Raw genomic sequence first — 21,208 nt, forward strand, 5'->3', positions numbered from 1 at the left:
AGGTAGCTTTGTTTTATGCTCTTCTTTATTTGCTACCTTGTTATTATAGTCTGGCAAAAAGAAAAGAAATTTACCTTGTTAGTCCCCGGCGATCGTTCACTAGATTCCTGGACGGGCCACAAACCCTGATTAATTGATGCGGGTAACTAACCAAGTCATCCCCAGCTCCACCCTCCAGCAGCATAAGTTTTGACACCCACGACTGTCTGCCAGTTCCTAGATGAACCTTCCTCCGCTTGAGGTCAGTCACATCCAGGGTCCATCATCGGGTCATTAGCCATCGGCTAACTATATCTCATAAGACAAATAGTTAACCGATGTTTCCGGGATGCACCGGCCCTAATGTTGTTTTTCCGAAACGAATCAAAATGGACCCACAGTACTCAGGCACACGTACGGGTTAATACCGCATTTTACAAATACTACTACCGTTACTGATTCAAATATAATATTCTGTAATGTTCCACAAAATGAGAACAATAAAGTTGAACTAGGCAAAAAGAAATAGCAAAGGAATATCTTTGACTTCTCCGATTTACTTTCGTGAGGATCATTTGCTTTTTAGTACTACTATTATCTTTAAATCGTTTTTTACAGTTTTAATGATTTTATCTGTTTAAAAGTGTAACAAAGGAAATGTTTGTTGAAAGAAAGCTGTGAGTAATGTTTGCTTTGATTTTGTTTACCCACAAAGACGTTTGTGTATGATGGTGAACAACAGATTAAAAATAAACGATTATTTTTAAGTTTTATTTGTTTATTTAAAAATTATTAATAATTGTTATTTACGAAAAATTTTAACTGGGAAATTGTTATTATATTACAAATAGTCTATATAAATAGCAACAAGATAATCGAAACAAATGTTAAAATAAGAACACTGAATGCTCCAATACTGCCATTCAATTCATGAGTCAAGTTATGATAAATATGTACTACTAACTACTAAGAATTAAAATTCGTCTTCTTATTCTGTAAAATCTGTAGTGTTCTGTGCTACAAATTAAGATTTTACTTATGGTATATGAAAGATTATTTGAATACTTTATAGTTTGGCTTTACTGGTACTCTGTGACTCTGTACTCTGTGACAGTTGTTTTGGCAATGTCGGGTGGTTGTGGGTGTGTCATGTGAATATTGTATTCAAACATAAACTGTTATTTATTTTGGAATAAATCATTTTATTTATGTAAGATTTTCTGCACACAATGTTAACAAAGGCTTCATTTTTAATAGTGCTGAGCATTCTGCCGACAGGTAAACAAAGTTTTTTTTTTGTTTGGAACAAGTTTAGAATTAGTTAGCAGTAATTCTTTAGAACATTTAAAGAAAACCAAGAACTACATATGGATGTTATCAATAGAATTCTTTTAAAATACTTAACAATATTAATTATACAAACGAAATGATTTTTAATATTGCTGCAAATTGATTCTTCAAAAGATTACATAGATCATTTTGAATGTTCACTTACAGCTATATACAATATAGTCCCAAAGGAGCATAAAATATTCTGTGAGAATTCAAGAGTAAAACTATTTTATTTACTATGTTTATATGTTTCAGTTTTCAGTGTACGATGCTACCAGTGTGCCTCATATCAGAATTTAGAAGAAGACACTTGTGGAGCATATAAAAAGTTTGACACAGACAGTCACATTGCGGTAGAATGTAATAGTGATGAATCTCACATGCCTGGGTCATTTTGTATGAAACTCACACAGCAAGGGCCTAAGGGATTTATATGTTAGTCACACCTTATTATACGAATGATGCTCTGCGGGCCCATTATCTAGTATTTGGGGAAAATACTGATAACTTGTTTTTTTGTAAAAAAAAAAATATATAACTTAATAATAAATATGTAGCTTGGACCATAACCTTTCATGTTAAAATTGAGTTTGAATAAATTGCTTAAATGTATGCATTGATGAACCCAAGCAGATTGCAGGTGAATATAAAATGTAGAAAGCAAAAGAGCAAGCGGGTCACATTATGTGCAATTATATTACCAGACAAACAGCCAATTTGTTTCTGTTTTAAACAATATGGTAGTTTTTTTAGTAGTTTAATGAAGAAAGAATTCTTGCTTTTCAGGGGATGGCAGATGGAGGCAGGTTGTGAGACGTTGTGCATCTGTTGCTGAAACTGGAGTCACAGGTGTATGTAACTGGGGAGTTTATGACAATGGTGTTTACTGGGAAGAGTGCTACTGCTCTTCAGATGAATGCAATCACTCATCTTATACACATACATCTATTACTTTAATAACATGTGCTGTTGGATTAATATTCTCAGTTCACAATCAATTTGTTTAAGTGTTTAAATCATTGTTAGACTTTTTTATATAATACTAGCATATATTTTCTGGGAAGTGCTATTGCTCTTCATGTAAGAGCAATCATTCTTTCTGTATTGCAAATAGATACATAGATATAGTTAGCTTACACTGGAAAACAAGCAGGGTGACCAAGTTCCCTGGTATGCACCTCTAACTCTACAGAGTAATGTGTGTTTATAAATGAAGGAATTAAATATCACTTGAAGGACATTGTCATGAGAAAACATTCATGTACGAGAGAGCTCCATAAGGTTCTCAAAGGCATGTGAAGTCTATAAAAAATATATAGTTTTGGCTACAGTATAAATTTTAGAGGACCCCCTAAAAAAGTTTTCACAAAGCAGCAATAGACAACCTAAAAATATCTCACTTGCCGCCCCTAGACCACAAGCTGGATACACCCATGCTTGCATCTCCAATGAATGTGTTGACAGTGGTACTAAAACATTTCTAATATTTTTTTACCATTCCAATTTGAATCTCTATTTATGTACAAAGTGACTAAGTAATTATGTAAGCAAACATTATTGATAATGACAGTGTTAAAGTTAATAATTGATCTTTACTAATTGTGCCTTAAAACTATGCTTTCACATTATGAACTTAAGTTTTGCCATTGAAAGAATTTGTATCCAACAGGTTGAATGGAATATGTAACTTTAAAGTACTTTGGTAGTAGGAGAGCTTTTCATGACAGAGCTCATCCAGGGAAGTACTACTGCAATGCTGCAGCATTGCTGTGTTTCAGTCTGAACGGTGGGTTGCCAGTGTATTACAAAATTAAACACAAGGTTTAACACCTACACCTCAGGTTGATTCACACAGGGCTTCGCTTTGCAGGCTATGACCCTTACGTACCTTTCAAGTTTTGCTCTGTTTATAGGCCATCTTGCCACCAGGTCTTATTACTATAAAAAAATGGTGTTGAATTTAAGATTTAAGAATTTCTACTGTCTATTTCGTTTAGTAACGAATGAATAAGAAGAAGATATGACATTACGTCAACAAAAAAAAAAAAATTTGCACTAATTTTAAATACTTACAAAAAAATTATATGAACATTATATGAACACAATATTTTTTTTATTCTTACCAGGTCATAGCCAGTGTTCAATTGTTTCATATGAGCTAATTGAAGTCAGGAAAAGGATTTGTGTGAGTAACTGGAATATAACATTAATAATATTTTATTATAAATCTGTCTATATAGGCTATTTACTGTGTGATCGTCATGTGTTTATTTAAATAAAAATTGTTTTAATTTGTCCGAAAACCGTAATTTTGTTAACGGTTTATTAATAATATACTATCTATATTTCCTATATTCATGGGGTACTACATTACTCTACATTTTTGACGCGTCAGGGATATATTGTGACGCGTTCGCATTTTTAGTTTAAACATATTTGTGTCTTATGAATCCGTCCAAAATTTTATTATTATATAAATAATATATTACTGCCGAATGTTACTATTTAACATAATTTGTAATTATCTTTAGTTTAAGCATATTAATGAAATATAAATCCGTCCAAAAAATAATATCTTATACATAATTTGCAACAAAACTTATAACATATACTAATTACTATACATATAGTTAGTTTTATAATTTAAATAAAATATAACAGTCGAAACGTTTAGGTGATATTCATCTTGGTACCACCATATGAAAATGTTTTGTGTAGTTTTATGTAGTTATTGAGTTTAACACATTCAGACAGTTGACTTTGTTTCATAATATGAAGTAATTTCAAGGTCGCCATCACCAGAATGTTTATTGAGTGACATGCTCTACATATTTATACAAGCAATTGCATTAAAACGCCATTAATGAATCTCTTTGAAGAGCAGCTAGTGACATACGGACACATACATGTGGTGGTAAGTAGGTACATAGGTATAGGTCAGAGTACACGTGAGTACTTTTACCACCACCCTATTGTACTTTTTCATATCCATACCGTGGGCAACCTTGCCTTTGATGCAGATGATCATATAGCTCGTAAATAAAAAAAAGTACCTATTTTTTGGGACCGAAATTCACATTCAAACATCAACACTGTAAATACTTAATCTATTTGACAATAAGTTCAAGCGTCAAAAATTAACGTACAAAACCATTATGTATGCCAATAAAATCTTTGTATTTTAATAACACCGTTTTTTATTTCGTAATTAAGTACCTTTTTTTTTTTAATTCTTTATTTATTCGGGACTTTTCTTAACAATAAGAATGTCAGCCCCATCGTTCCCTTTACAAAAATTGATACTTCCTTTTTTATCTTAACTTAAAATCTAATAGCATTCTGGCTACCTCTGAATAAGGTGCCGCCAGGACTTTGCCAAATCCCCACATCATGAAGATTTATTTTAAATTTACATATTAATTGGTCCCTCATTGGCCTATTCCGAACACACACGAATTTTATAGTATAATAAAATCTTTATGGTATACCAACAGTAAAGAACGTAATCAGAATCGTTTCTGATCCGCACTGCTAGAATCTGGAATGCTCTTCCAGCTTCCATTTCCAACCAAGTGACAAATAGGTGTAGTCGGTGGCCATAATATATATTCCACTAAACTCAAAAGACGTGTGGTGTTTTAAACACTCCCTTTTTACACCCGCAGGTAGGCGCAGAGTCGTCCATATGGTTTGTATTTGACTTCCTCATCCACATCGTTGCTAACCAGTAACGATCTTTCATTTATTAATATATCAACAATATTTGTTTGTTGGCAGCACTATTTATGCAAAAGAATATTATTTTATACTAGCGCATCCGCGCGACTTCGTCCGCTGTGTGACAAGTAGTACACACTATCAAATAAAAAAAGAATTAATAACATCGGTGCAAATTTAACGGAGATATGAAGTAAAATTGATGAAATTTTCATCCCATTTCTCGGAGGAAGCTTATTGTTTATCGGGATAAAAAGTATCCTATATGTTGACCCGGGATATCAGCTGCCACTATACCAAATTTAATTTAAATCCGTTCAGTAGTTTTCACGTGATGCCCGGACAGACAGACAAAAATTAAATAAAAATCTGTTTGTATTCAGTATCGATTATAAAGCATCCTCCGGTCAACATTTTCAAAATATAAGTATTAAATGTACAGAAATCTTCCAGTTACAGTTTTATTATAAGCATAGATTATATAGAAGAGTTTGTTTGATTGCTTGAACGCGCTTATCTTCGGAAGTCCTGGTTCAAATTGAAAAATTATTTTTCTATTATGTTGGCTAGTCCGTTAATCGAGCAAGGCTTTAGGCTATATAACATCACGCTACCAATAATAAGAGCGGAGTGTCAATGAAAAATTTTGCAAAAACGGGAAAAAATATTCCTTAAGAGAGTTTGCTTTGCCTGCGCTACGTTAACGTTTAAAGTTGCGCAAAAATTATGTAAGACGAAACTGTTTTCCTTTTAAAGTTCTAAATACATAAAATACCGCGACAGCATATGACCATCTTTAAGATTGACTCTCTATAACATTTTAGAAGGTATTAAATTTGTTCTAAAATAATGTATTATTTGCTAAGATGATTTTATAAACTGGATATTATCGAATTAGAAACGCACATAACTCTGAAAAGTTTCAGGTGCGTGCCGGGGATCGAGCTCGGTCCCTCTGAACGGGAAGCCAAAGTCTTAATTACTAGGCTTTACTTGTACGATTAGTAGGTCTTTACACACCTTTTAAAGACCTTTTAAAGTCCTTTGTATTTCTAATGATGAATCCTAAGAATTTCAGAGATTTTTTAATCATATTATCCATATGTGGTATTAAACTTATTTTACTATCCATAATTACGCCAATATCTTTTATTTGGTTTACTTTTTAATGATGGTAGCCATTGGTCGTAGCGTGATGTTATATAGCCTTAATTGATACTACCAATACAATAAAAATCGAAATCGTTAGAGCATTTTCTGAGATTAGCGCGGTCAACCACACAAACTCAATAGCTTGAAAATATTTCAACTATGCCTATCTAAAATAACACGTCAATCTAAAACTCCGTTGCGCGGATTTTGAAACACAAAAGTGGAAATGCGATGTTATCCTGTAGGAGCTGTTGGTATTTCCGGGATAATAATAAACCTATGAGCTATTCCAGGATACGCATTCGATCGTTGTCCCATACGAATATATCTGTGAAGAGTTTTGTCCTTTATCTCCGACAATATTCATCAGATCTTCATTAAAATAAGACAAAACATGCTTAATAGTACACACTTTCACAAAGAAAAAAGAATTATTAAAATCGATTCAAATTTAACGGTGCTATGAAGTAAAATTGATAAAAAATTTCATCGTATTTCCCGGAGGAAACTTATTGTTTATCGGGATAAACTTACTGTGTATCCTATACCCCGATTCCGGTTGACCCGGAATATCAGGTACAACTAAGTATACCAAATTTTATTTTAATCCGTTCAGTAGTTTTCACGTGATGCCCGAACAGACAGATAGGCAGACAGACAGACGGACAAAAATTCAATAAAAATCTGTTTTGACTCAGTATCGATTAAAAAACATCTTCCGGTCAAAATTTTCAAAATATATTAAATGTACAGATATCTTCCAGTAACAGATTTATTATAAGTACTTGGGGCTAGATGGCGATGTTATATTGTCGTAGTATATTTATTATACACCCTTCTCTTTTGAGAGATCATAGCAAAGTTATTTGATAAAATAACTGTTGTCAGTATAGCGTACAAATACATTAATTCCATCTGTAAAGGCTTTTTTTTTTGTTATACTCTTTATTTGCACACAAATAAAAATACAGAAGCAGAATAAAAGAAAACACAGACAGAAGAAGTATACAAAAGGCGGCCTTATCGCTTTGTAGCGATCTCTTCCAGGCAACCTTACCTTAGGCTTCTTTTGATAGATCAGCTTTTTCGTTGCCAGTTATTCTCACATGTGATCCAATGCAAGATAATAGATTTCCTATTTTTAATTAATTAAAAAGAAATGCATGAATTGAAAGTTTTAAATTAAAATGTCCTTTTGCTAACGTAAATCTAGAAAATTATCGTTAACGGCTAAGCTTTTCCGACGGTAGAGCGTCATCGTTAGTTATCGTGAAAACTCGTCATGGTTCACACAATTATCAAGAGCAAGGAGTGCAAACCTGTTGACCTTTTCTGACTCATTGGCTTACGCATCGTTTAGAGCGAGTGAGGCAACGTTCGCTGGATCTCGCGGAGTCTGTTTTCACAGCGATTCCCAGTCGAGGCTTGATATTTTCCCGTAGGCTCCAGCCTTTAGTTGACTGAAACCTGTGGGACTGAAAGCTGTGTTCGCGTTGTCTCCCTCCAAGCGGTTTAATATTGAATGATTAAATAACCACATCACAGTCCGATCTTATAATTATTATGTACGAGTGTTAAAATTAAAATTTAAGATGAACTCAGTGATATGTATTTGTTTGTTTTGAATAGAGATAGTGGTTGTTTATGAACATTTGCGCTGGCGGAAATCGAGCCCCAACCAAGATTCAAGATTAGTCTCACAAAAGCGTAAAGCTGCGTGATATATCGTCGCGGTAAGTATTTTATTTTAATTGATATATTGATTGGTATATGAATAAATTCGACGTATATACTGTGTGGAGGGTTAAAGGTTATGACCCTTCGCCGGAGGGAGCCTGTGTGAAGTTATCTAACTGCTGGCTTGGAATTGGAAATTGTGTCTCATATACCTATTATTCCTATATTTAATAAGGTATGGGTGTTAATTGTAAACGTGTTTCATTTTGACACAAACAAAATAAGCAATTAAAAAAAAACCTCATAAAAAAATTTCATTTCCTGCTTTTACGTCCTTCGCACTAAAAGGTAATTACCCGTTCTCCCATATTTAAGACCTGAAATCGATGATTTATATACAGCCTTTTTATGTAGATACAGACATCGATACACTTTGTGTTAAAATCTTATTACTTGAAAATAGCCTAACAAATGTTTTCACTTTCACGCTGAGTGATAAAAATCAAACTGTACTCTCAATATTATTAAACTTCCAATATACACTTATTAAATGACGTAGGTAGATGATAATAACAATTGCAATTGGAATGCCCGAATTTTCTTTTATTTATTTCAGGCATTTGGTTTACCTTACATCAGGCTCTTCCGGAAAAAAGTCAAGCATAGGTACAGTTGTTATAAACTTTCTTGTCAATATCTGCGATTCTATATCACGTTTCAGTGCTCCGCGTGGCCTCAAGGTCTTTCTACAGACAGAAATATTCTGACGCCACTTTCGGTAGCGATGAACGAATTTTCATCTCCCTTATATAGTGCACACCCGGCGCTGTCATTCTGCGTACCTTTTGCATGAAGCTGACCGGTATAAAAAATACAGAATACGGAGCATAGACGGCTTTTCAGAAAAATAAACTGTTGGAACAACGAATTACATTTAATTTATTAAATTTTTTTTAAGTATGTTTTATTTTACTGTCACATTAATTAATATAAATATATCTGCCCGTGTATCAGTTTGGTTACTCAACACTCAACAGGTGTATTAAATTCTATAGAGACTATTTTGGGACCACACACCTTTTATCTTTATCAAGATTTTTTTTTTGCTCTACCTTCTAACTGTTACTTCCTTATTAATTTTTGTACTCAAATAACCAAACTTTCTATGTTTATTTCTTTCAAACTAAAAGTACTGATGCTAATTTCCCTGATAATAATAAAATGTGTGTAAATGAAGATATAACTGATGGCAGGGCCTTGATTTGTTTCACGGGTTCCGGGACTCAAATGGTCTCGGAGCTGGTCCGGGAGTGAAGAGGGATTGAAAAGATTGCTGAAAACGCGATGACTATGAATATTCTTTGCTTATTATGAAATATTCGATTTCATTTATGAAAAACATTCCGTTTGATGATAATTTAACTTGAAACGTTTTCCAATAAAAGCGAAAATAATATAAATACTTACCAATCAAGGCAGATTTACGTGTAGATAGCACTTTATTGCAACAAAACACAAAGAAATAATAAAAGAAAATAAAGACTGTACGTAGATAGTGTTAGGGTCCAAAAGCGGGCTTATCACTTAGTGATTTTTAAAGCTAACTTTAGCGTAAGAAACTAGAAGTTAAGTTGACACTAGAAGGTGCAATATACCTACTTAAACATACATCATACAATGTTTTTTAATGTAATAAATAGTTGAAAAATCCAAAAGTGCACTCCTCATAATCTGATTCATTACAATAAAATTGAGATTATTTGTAAATAATAATTAAAATACATCTAATTATACCGTGAAAAGTTATAAGCTTTTATTCCTCAAAATATTGAAGCCTATGAAAAAAAACCAACTCGATAAGTGAAGTATTTCGCTTGTTATCGTGACCACAAGATACGGGATCCGCACATACAGACACACGGACGTCCAAGACAGAACTTTTTTAAACAATTTTTTAATTAGTTTAAATAATAAAAAGAGATTTAAAAATATCATGAGTGTTAAAAAATTGTTTTCTTTCTTAACATTTGTCTATTTATAATCACTTATAAAAGCAATAAAGAATAAAAAAGTGACATTTTAAGTTGGAGAATCGCTCGGTGTGCGTAAACTGACAGTAATACCCACTTCAACGCTTCGCTTACAAGGCGTGCAATACAAAAATAAATAAATAAATATACTACGACAATACACACATCGCCATCTAGCCCCAAAGTAAGCGTAGCTAGTTGGGACTAAGATGACTGATGAATATTTTTATGAATAATATACATAAATACTTATAATATACAGATAAACACCCAAATAAAAATACATACATTATGGTGGTGAGACTTTTAAATGGTACCTATAGGTAGAAACCTAGTTCTAGTTCAACAAAGGAGCCCGGATTTGTAGATTCTAAAATTTCGTTCACCGTTATTCTCATCATTGACACTACAGATATTTGAGGGCCCGGACATAGAATTAAGAACATACAGAAACCTCATTCAGCTATTATTGCATGAAGTGCATTGTGCCCAAAAACAGTGAAAAAACACTTGCTTCACGTTTGACTTCACATCCGCGGACGGTTGCAAGCTCACAAATTTTCCCATTTTCCCCATTTTAGTAAACGTTTAGAACATTAGAGGTAAAATAATTACTGTCAACTGCTAAATATAATGAAATGACTAACCGCCTGTTCGAGAAACACTACTAAAGTGGAGTGGTTTTTGATGCTTCAATATTAGTCGTGTACACGATTTCTGTATGTTCTTTATACTGTGGCCCGGGCTTGCTCGGTTAAAAACACTGATAGACTTTCAGGGCCTTATTAATAAACGTAGAATAGCGTCGTATTTGTTAGGCAGTGTTTTGTCACACCTCAACAGAAAGCATCTTTCAAATGCGTGACACAGCATTGCAAAACTATTCCAAAGTTATGTCACGTTTGTTAATAAAGCCCTCAAAGTTTGTGGTATAGTCTCTTTCCAATACCTTTTACTTTTAGGGGTGATTTTAGCGGACTCATGTTGGTTCAGCTGTATTTTTCTTTATATTTTCCAAAGTACTCATTAGAGTTTGATAAATGAAGTGTCTTTGGCTTTGTGTTTGCTTTCCGCGTGTCATACCTAGGCTGTTTATGTTATTACGTCATAACAGGCAAAAGTGGAGAGCATAGAATAAAAAGTTGTTGTGTTTAAGCAGATATATTGGTTCTTTTAGTCATATTTTGAAAGAGGATAAGTTTTCCCTTCTTAATATCTATGTAAAAAATGCTGATTGTTGATAATCGCTTTAGTTTAAATTATTGTGACGGTACATACTATACAGTGGCGTGCACTTCATACATGCACAAAAGCACGGCATACCCAAATTATTGTATGTAACTAGTATTGGAGGGGCATTTTTGCATTTTATGCCATGTACCTGCTTTATGCATACCCTGGTCCGAAACCCTGTGCACGCCACTGATACTATACACCTACAATAGCGGTCCCTCGTGACGTCACCCATCTTAAAGAAGTATCCATAAGTCCACCTTAAAAGATAGACATATGCTTTTTAGGACCAACTTTGTCATTCATGATTTACGCAGCGAATTAGATTTTGAAACATTCTTCATTGGTGCTATGCTCCTATTGGACTTAGGCGTGTTGATATGAAGCCTAACAGCCTTCGTCGATAAAAAGGCTATCTAAAACTTAAATAATTTTTCAAATCGTACCATTAATTCCTGAGATAATCACGTTCATGTAAACAAACAAACAAACTCTTCAGCTTTATATATTAGTACACTGTACAAGATACCTTGGAGATAATGTGCCCTATTCATATTTGAAAACTAAACCCAATGTGTTGCAACTCTGCCGACAAAACAAAAAAATAATTGTTTTTTTTCATTCCAATACGCGTTAGCTCAGCTATGCTGCTAAGATCCTGCTGCTAAGCGATAATGCAGTATATGATGGTAACGGGCTTAACCCGTTTGGGCTATGGCAGTTAAATTAAAGCCATACCACTAATCGGTTTATAAGCTACGCGACAACGTACCGGAACGCTAAATCACTTAGCAGCAAGTCTTTGTCGGTAGGGCGGTAACTAGCTACGGCCTCCTACCCGATTTGACCGGAGAAAACTTCGGAAATTATAAATTCCCAAGTGCGTTTACCGCTGCGCCTGGTAGGTCGTCAAAATGCTTAGATTTTCTAAGTACTCGTTTCTGTAGCTAATAGGTAATGCAATCAGCTTACATTCTTCGTCGGTTTTGATATATATCATAATTCGAAAGACGTCCTAATATGACCAAACAAAATAACGTTCGCCTTACCCATATTGTATATCAGCTGCGGTTTTTCATGAATCCTGCGGGAACCGTATATTTTCCCGGAAAAAAAGCAGCCTATGTGTTAATCAAACCAGGATATAATCTATCTCCATTCCAAAATACAGTAAAATTGGTTCAGTCGTTTGTAGCGTGAAAGAGTAACAAACATCCATTCATCCATCCACACAAACTTTCGCATTTATAATATTAATAGGATAGCCCTGGGTTCGATTCCTGCAACTGGACAATGTTTGTGTGATGAGAAACACTACTAAAGTGGAGTGGTTTATGATACTTCAATATTAGTCATATCTACGGTTTCTTTACGGTCTTCATTCTGTGGCCGTGGATACGAACGCGTCCAGCCCATATCCTCGGTAACTTGCAAAGAACAAAGGCCGACGAAAACACAAAAAATGTTTGCGAGATGAGACTGTCACTCAAATAATATAACCTATTATTAGAACATACGGCATCTTCTTTGGCTGAAAGGGTGCACTCTACTGAGTAAACTTTGATGAAAAATTCTAAAACAAATTCAGGTAAAGGAGTATTAATATATGTGCTTCACGGAAGCATCCTAGAACCTCAGCTTTTTTACATTTATGTTAATAACCTGCTGAACCTAACAGACCATTCTTATATTGTATGCAGACGATGGAACTCTGATATTAAATAATTTTAATACTTTGAAAATGAAAATAATACGACATTGAAAAAATTCCACACATGATAAAAATATAAATCTACCTATGAAATTTAATGCTTCAAACTAAAATAATAAAATTTAGAACGTACGAGTATAAAACAAAATATTAGACATAAATATTTAAAATTAAATCTACACGATTGAACGATTTTTATGGAACCAATATAATACATATCGTTAAATTTACTTTAGTTAACAGGTAAATGGTAAACCGGTTTATACATGTTCATTGAACGAAATCGAATTAGAAAAGGTTTTCCTACTTAACCGGTTAAATAAACGGAACAGAAACCTTAACCGGATTATGTTTGCTGGCGGTTGTAATCATTCTGAGGACTTGCCTGCTCGCTTTATCTCTCCTTATTAATATTATCGAAACGAAATTGTTTTTGTTTGTTTGTCTGTACTTGCTTTATGCATAAACTAAGCAGATGCTTATCTTGTGCTTAAGATAAGATTAAGATCTTGTGGTAGCGGTGATAACCAAGCCCAGTTTGGACCTCGACTTCACTTTCGGGAAGCCGAGTTCGAATTCCAGCTCCCATCTCTAGCTTTTCTATGTTACATGCGTTTTAAGACTTTTAAGCGATTAAATATCACTTGCTTCAACGGTGAAGGAAAACATTTTAAGGAAACCTACATGCCTGAAAGAGAAGAATGCCTGAAGAGTTCTGTATAATGTTCTCAAAGATGTGTGGAATCCACCAATCCGCACTGCCAGCAGTGGCGGTCACAGAGGGTATGCACAGCATATGCAGATGATATAAAATGAAGAAAACCAGGACAAGCTAAAAATACTTATGGGTAGGCATTTTATAACTCTTAAAATGCCTATCCTTAAGTTTTTTATTACTTTTACTGGAGATTTTCTCCATTTTATATCATCTGCATACCCTGTGCATACCCTCCATGCACGCCACTGAGTCTTCCAGCGTGGTGGACGGTGGACTACGGCCACTGGTCTCCTCCAACAATGAGAAGGGGATCTCATTATTGGAGGAGACCAGTGGCCTGTAGTGTACCGGTAATAGGTTGATATGATGATGATGATGAAGCATCTTATCAATTTAACATCAACAACAACACAACAAACAACAACAAATATCAATTTTCATTCCAGGTAAACAAACGGATCCCACGGGTTTTGAAAACCGTATCATCATCACAGTCATGTATAAATAAAAAAACATCTCTATCGTGTTGGGTTTGGGCTCAAAGGATCTTCTCCTTTCGAAATGTATGAGATTTTTTTCGCTGTGGCTAAACGTTATTTTTTATTATAAATAACCCACCCTATAAATCATTTATAAATTGTGCCGAGCTGAACGGAAGCTAGCTGTCGTACATAAAACGCGCTGCACTTATCCGTTTGAATCATGAATGAAGATTTTCATCTCAATTAACTCAATGAATATCACTTAGGAACCGTTCATTGTTGGTAGTTGTTATTCATAAGAGACTGGCGTTAAGTGGAGTAGATCTATAAACTGTTAGTTGAAGGTCAACAAGCATACTGTCTTGAACTGTTCAGCTCCATCGTGAACTAGAAGAGCATGCCATTTATCTCTCTCTATAATCTTTTATAATGACCGCTCTGGCGCAGCGGTGAGCATTTTGGTTTTAAGTACATAGGTCCCGGGATCGATCGCCGTTAGCGTACATTTGGAAATTTTTAATTTTTTTGAATTTTATCTGGTCTGGTTTGGTGGGAGGCTTTTGCCGCCATCCTACTGACACACAGAAGAGCCACTACGACTCGATTTAGCTTTCTGGTACAATGTGCGTAGAAACCGATTTAATATAACTGCCAAACCCACCCCTAACGGGCTATGATAACTTGATGTGGTGTGAAAAAAAAATCTGGAATCCTCAATGTCAACCCATAACAGAGGGGTCATGGGGTCATAGAAACACACACGCCTTCGAAAACTTTGTAAAGAGCTTCCAGGCATGCCGATTTCGTCACGATGTTTTTCATCACTGTTAAAGCAAGTGATATTAATAATTTAGGCTTTAAGCTTTAAACGCGTTTGCCGTTTGGCATAACTCAGAAAAATTAAGAGGTGTGTGCCGGGCTAACTTTTTAGCGATCTCAAATCAACGTCGTGATTTTTTCCTCATTTAGACTCTAATAAGAACCTTCAATGTACTGGTCGTTTCAAAGCCCGATAGATGACACCCTAGAGGTAAAGATGTTAAAATTATCTTTAATAAAGAATAATAACTTACTAACAATCAGTATACAGTTTATTTGAAAAACATCGTCATATCCATCATCGTCACCAGCTGATTAAAACCTGTGCGCAGTGTTTTTGTGGTGAATCCAATCAAATCAATCATACAATTGTGAATACAAATAGATTTGAACTTGGAAACTAATTGCAATACCAACAATGCAATGCAGAAGTAGGTACCGATTGGATGCACTCGGATGTAGATTAATAAGGTACCTACTAGCTGAATCGTTTATTTTCCCGGGATCAAATGTATCCAGGATGCAACTAGAAGTAGCAGAGCTTTTTGTGATAGAGTTCATCCGGGGAAGTATTACGGCCATGCTTATCTCTGCCGCCAAGCAGCATTGCTGTGTTCTGGTCTGAAGGGCGTAATGGTAGGTATAACAGGCACAAAAGGCTTAACACTAACGCCTGAGGTTGATGGACACATGGTTGCACTTTAAAGGCCGTGTTTCTGGCATGCCTTGCATGTGTCCATATTCCTTCCCACCACTGGCCTCCTGTCCTACAGGGGGGAAGGTTATAAAACATAAACCCACCACGCTAGTGTTGGTTGGTGGGCGTTTTCGGCTTTATGTTTAAAAAATAACCGGAACCGACGCTGATTCACGTGCTCTTCGATGCACGGGGATGGACAGTGAAAACCACAAAATTCTTTTCTCCGTGCTGTAACTAACTGCTCAGATTTTTGAAAAGAATAATTCAATGCCTAACAAATTTTGGTCCGTATCAGCAATCGAATCCAGGACGTCGTGATCTATAGGTGGTCATGCTGACCACTAGGTGACTAGACAAACGAGGCCTAATAATAGCACATAATGACTTCCTACCGACCGTCCCTTTGTGATAATAATTTGATTAGAACTGCGAACTAATAGATTAATAGACATACCGAGCTGTTGTAGGCACGAATGGAATTGGAATGTAACCTACATTCCAATACTTATAGTTATACATATAATACCTACTATAATAATACCTACTTATAAATATAATATTAGCTCTATTATATTCCATTGATATTATTTTCCCCCGAGCGATAATTTATTAACGGTCACGAGACCTAACCGACCTCATAATTAGATAATAGACGCTCCGCCGAACATCTCAGTCTTGTTGAGAATAGTGGATTTAATGCACTACAATGTCTAACGTGCTGGCCACAAACTGCGCGACGCGACTTGCTCAGCGCGATAGACTTAGAAAAACCCGAACCAAATGTATGGAAATATACCACGGAAAAGCGCGCAGCGGCGCGGCGTGACGACCGGCGACGCGGCTACCCAGAATAAGTATTTATTGACATCGCGCAAAAATTCGCACGAGGCGGTGTCTCGTGGCGAGCACTTAGTAACTTAATATTTCCTAAATGGACATTTTGATCTTCAATTTTTTTATAAAGTTGGTGTTGGTGTTGGTGTAATATTTTTTGTGGGCCATCTGCTTGGTCCGTCATTTATTATCTATTAATTACAAAAAAATCGGCATGACGCTCCGAAGAACGGAAAAGCAACCAGCCTTACTCTGCCAAGCTGCGCTGATACCAAGAATTTAACCCGGGAATTTAACGCTGGAAACATACTAGCAAGTCGTAGCGAGTCGTCAGTCGTGACGCGACAGACGCATATCGGTTTACACACTTAATATGATAAAGAGACGCATTACTTAAGATTATATCGCGCCGTTCCGCTCTATGTTGTGTCTCATAAGTTACACTATCATCCAAGAATTTAACCGGGCTGTTACAGTTTTAAATATTTAGTAAACTGGGTCAGAACCGGAGAAGGGTTCCGTTTATTTATATTCGCCCTCCGTCAGGGTTGTCGTCGCCTGTCACCCCGAACGCTCTCACAGTGATGTGTGGCATCATGGTGGAAAAAGCAACACAACCCCTCGCGGAAGAAGGGTTATTCCCATACTAATTCCGTTCTGCCAAAATGTAGGACCATTTGGTCGTCGAAGTGTGTGTGAATTGCAATAAATTAAATTTGCTATAATTTGTGATAGCCTTTGTCTTTTATTAAAATTATCTTTAATAAAGAATAATAACTTACTAACAATCAGTATACAGTTTATTTGAAAAACATCGTCATATCCATCATCGTCACCAGCTGATTAAAACCTGTGCGCAGTGTTTTTGTGGTGAATCCAATCAAATCAATCATACAATTGTGAATACAAATAGATTTGAACTTGGAAACTAATTGCAATACCAACAATGCAATGCAGAAGTAGGTACCGATTGGATGCACTCGGATGTAGATTAATAAGGTACCTACTAGCTGAATCGTTTATTTTCCCGGGATCAAATGTATCCAGGATGCAACTAGAAGTAGCAGAGCTTTTTGTGATAGAGTTCATCCGGGGAAGTATTACGGCCATGCTTATCTCTGCCGCCAAGCAGCATTGCTGTGTTCTGGTCTGAAGGGCGTAATGGTAGGTATAACAGGCACAAAAGGCTTAACACTAACGCCTGAGGTTGATGGACACATGGTTGCACTTTAAAGGCCGTGTTTCTGGCATGCCTTGCATGTGTCCATATTCCTTCCCACCACTGGCCTCCTGTCCTACAGGGGGGAAGGTTATAAAACATAAACCCACCACGCTAGTGTTGGTTGGTGGGCGTTTTCGGCTTTATGTTTAAAAAATAACCGGAACCGACGCTGATTCACGTGCTCTTCGATGCACGGGGATGGACAGTGAAAACCACAAAATTCTTTTCTCCGTGCTGTAACTAACTGCTCAGATTTTTGAAAAGAATAATTCAATGCCTAACAAATTTTGGTCCGTATCAGCAATCGAATCCAGGACGTCGTGATCTATAGGTGGTCATGCTGACCACTAGGTGACTAGACAAACGAGGCCTAATAATAGCACATAATGACTTCCTACCGACCGTCCCTTTGTGATAATAATTTGATTAGAACTGCGAACTAATAGATTAATAGACATACCGAGCTGTTGTAGGCACGAATGGAATTGGAATGTAACCTACATTCCAATACTTATAGTTATACATATAATACCTACTATAATAATACCTACTTATAAATATAATATTAGCTCTATTATATTCCATTGATATTATTTTCCCCCGAGCGATAATTTATTAACGGTCACGAGACCTAACCGACCTCATAATTAGATAATAGACGCTCCGCCGAACATCTCAGTCTTGTTGAGAATAGTGGATTTAATGCACTACAATGTCTAACGTGCTGGCCACAAACTGCGCGACGCGACTTGCTCAGCGCGATAGACTTAGAAAAACCCGAACCAAATGTATGGAAATATACCACGGAAAAGCGCGCAGCGGCGCGGCGTGACGACCGGCGACGCGGCTACCCAGAATAAGTATTTATTGACATCGCGCAAAAATTCGCACGAGGCGGTGTCTCGTGGCGAGCACTTAGTAACTTAATATTTCCTAAATGGACATTTTGATCTTCAATTTTTTTATAAAGTTGGTGTTGGTGTTGGTGTAATATTTTTTGTGGGCCATCTGCTTGGTCCGTCATTTATTATCTATTAATTACAAAAAAATCGGCATGACGCTCCGAAGAACGGAAAAGCAACCAGCCTTACTCTGCCAAGCTGCGCTGATACCAAGAATTTAACCCGGGAATTTAACGCTGGAAACATACTAGCAAGTCGTAGCGAGTCGTCAGTCGTGACGCGACAGACGCATATCGGTTTACACACTTAATATGATAAAGAGACGCATTACTTAAGATTATATCGCGCCGTTCCGCTCTATGTTGTGTCTCATAAGTTACACTATCATCCAAGAATTTAACCGGGCTGTTACAGTTTTAAATATTTAGTAAACTGGGTCAGAACCGGAGAAGGGTTCCGTTTATTTATATTCGCCCTCCGTCAGGGTTGTCGTCGCCTGTCACCCCGAACGCTCTCACAGTGATGTGTGGCATCATGGTGGAAAAAGCAACACAACCCCTCGCGGAAGAAGGGTTATTCCCATACTAATTCCGTTCTGCCAAAATGTAGGACCATTTGGTCGTCGAAGTGTGTGTGAATTGCAATAAATTAAATTTGCTATAATTTGTGATAGCCTTTGTCTTTTAGATAGTTTTTGTTTATACTCAGCTCACACTGAGGTATTATAGCATTGATACGTTATCTACGCACGTAGCAATTGTGCGTTGTTAATGATATCGGAGACCGATTTTCCCTGCACTGAATTCCCAAAATTTATATCTTCTTTTGAATATGTGTGTGAATATCGAACTATTTTGAGTTATGTCAAATAATCTAATGATAATAATAATTGATTGATAATTATACTGATGTGTTTTGTAACTAAGTGTGTAATCTACTTTAAAATTTACTAACGTCAGCCAATTAGCATTGCACTAATGGGCTTTGGGCTGTTACACTAAGTGTCTATCTTACAAAGATTTAGACCCTGGTTCATTTGAATTACAATGTACACCAAATAAACAGTGTGATAGAAATTATTACAGACGTTGTCGAAAGTATGTGTTGCTTTAAACAAGTAAATAATAGACTGGCATACAGTTAATTAAAAATCCTTGCGATTTTTTCCAGATTATCACTGTCTTTTTATACACCATCGAGTCCCAACTCCATAGGCCCGTTTTCGCTGCAATTTTCATATCGTTAGACACTCGTTACCACAATGTGTGACATTCATTTTCAAAGCAGTGACAAAAAGTTATAAATAAATAAATAATAAATAAATATACTACGACAATACACACATCGCCATCTAGCCCCAAAGTAAGCGAAGCTTGTGTTATGGGTAATAAGATAGCTGATGAATATTTTATGAATATATTACACATAAATACTTATAATATATAGAAAATCACTCAGACACTGAAAAACTTACATGTTCATCACACAAACATTTTCCAGTTCTGGGAAACGAACCCACGGCCTTTCACTCAGATAGCAGGGTCGTTGCCCACTGCGCCAACCGGCTGTCTAGTTAGGATTTTAATATAATAGATAATCTGAGTCCTGATTTCTTACATAAGACAGAAACGCCAAAATCTCTCTCGTAGGTCGTTACGTTGCTCAATGAACATGACAAGGCACATAGAAAATATTTTCTCAGTTCTATTAAGCATATAGGGGACAGTGTATTAAACCTACTTCCTAATATTTTTTCCTTGCTGAAGTATTCACCAATTTATATTTAAAGAAGTTTTGATAAAATTAAATTATTCATTGAAACTTAGCTTTAAATAATTTTATCTTTGTAAATTTAATATTTTAATGCATGCTGTGATAACTTGTATATATTTGAACAATTACTATGTGACAGATTACAAAAAAAATTAGTAAGTCATAATGTATCTACTAATTAACTGTTAGTTGTCCATTATAAATAAATAAATAAGTTGACAATTCATAATGTGTGTTACACACTATTACAAACTACTGTATCACTCTTTAGCTATGTTATATTCTACGTTATCATTACTTACGTACTATATAATACTAGGTGCCACTGTATTTATATTTACGTAACATTACGTAAATAAAAATACAGTCATCAAATGGCGCAAACTGCTTAATTTACGATCGTATCTGCGCATCGCAGTAAATATCGCTTTCCGGGAGATGATTGGTTTGAGCTAGATTCATTAAAGTCATACAATTCATTTTAATCAACTCGGTAAAATCTCGTCGACGCGACGCCGAAAGACAATAAAAGAATACCATTCAATTTTAATCGTTTTCATGCGGTTTTATCTGCTTGGCTCTCTGATTTGCAATTTACTTACTTTAAGGATCACGCAGTACTGAGTTCAATTCCTGGATCGGGCGGAATCTATTCAGGTATTGGGCTTTTTTGGCTTATCATCATTAGTCCTACTGGGACAAAAGTCTCATCTATCCGATATACTTAGGAGGTGATTCAGAAGACTTGCTTAAGCAATTTACGCATTCCGGTGTTAGTTTTTTCCTGTCTTGCATCTTATTCTTAATTCAGGTTCAATGTTTCTTGCCTTTTCAATTCCGTAAAATCAATTTGTTTCTACGTTCATGAGGGGGACAACTACCAAAAGTTCTTGGGATAAATGGTTGCATTTAATTTTATAAATAATG

The 21,208-nt window shown here is 35.7% G+C and overlaps 2 protein-coding genes across 2 annotated transcripts in view; both read left to right on the plus strand.

Moving 5' to 3' along the window:
- The first annotated feature begins 1,102 nt into the window (after positions 1-1,102).
- LOC120631127 lies at positions 1,103-4,499 on the plus strand. The gene is made up of 3 exons (XM_039900575.1): positions 1,103-1,257; positions 1,567-1,746; positions 2,098-4,499. The coding sequence occupies exons 1-3, from the start codon at positions 1,209-1,211 to the stop codon at positions 2,316-2,318; spliced, it is 450 nt and encodes a 149-aa protein (XP_039756509.1). The 5' UTR covers positions 1,103-1,208; the 3' UTR covers positions 2,319-4,499.
- A 3,087-nt stretch (positions 4,500-7,586) lies between these two features.
- LOC120631195 (probable G-protein coupled receptor CG31760) overlaps positions 7,587-21,208 on the plus strand; it is an 86,656-nt gene continuing 73,034 nt past the window's right edge. The window contains exon 1 of the mRNA XM_039900675.1: positions 7,587-7,913. The gene's annotated coding sequence lies outside the window, so the exon portion shown is untranslated. The remainder of the gene's footprint in view (positions 7,914-21,208) is intronic.

Source organism: Pararge aegeria, chromosome 17 (genome assembly GCF_905163445.1).
Source record: "Pararge aegeria chromosome 17, ilParAegt1.1, whole genome shotgun sequence".
NCBI lineage: Eukaryota > Metazoa > Arthropoda > Insecta > Lepidoptera > Nymphalidae > Pararge > Pararge aegeria.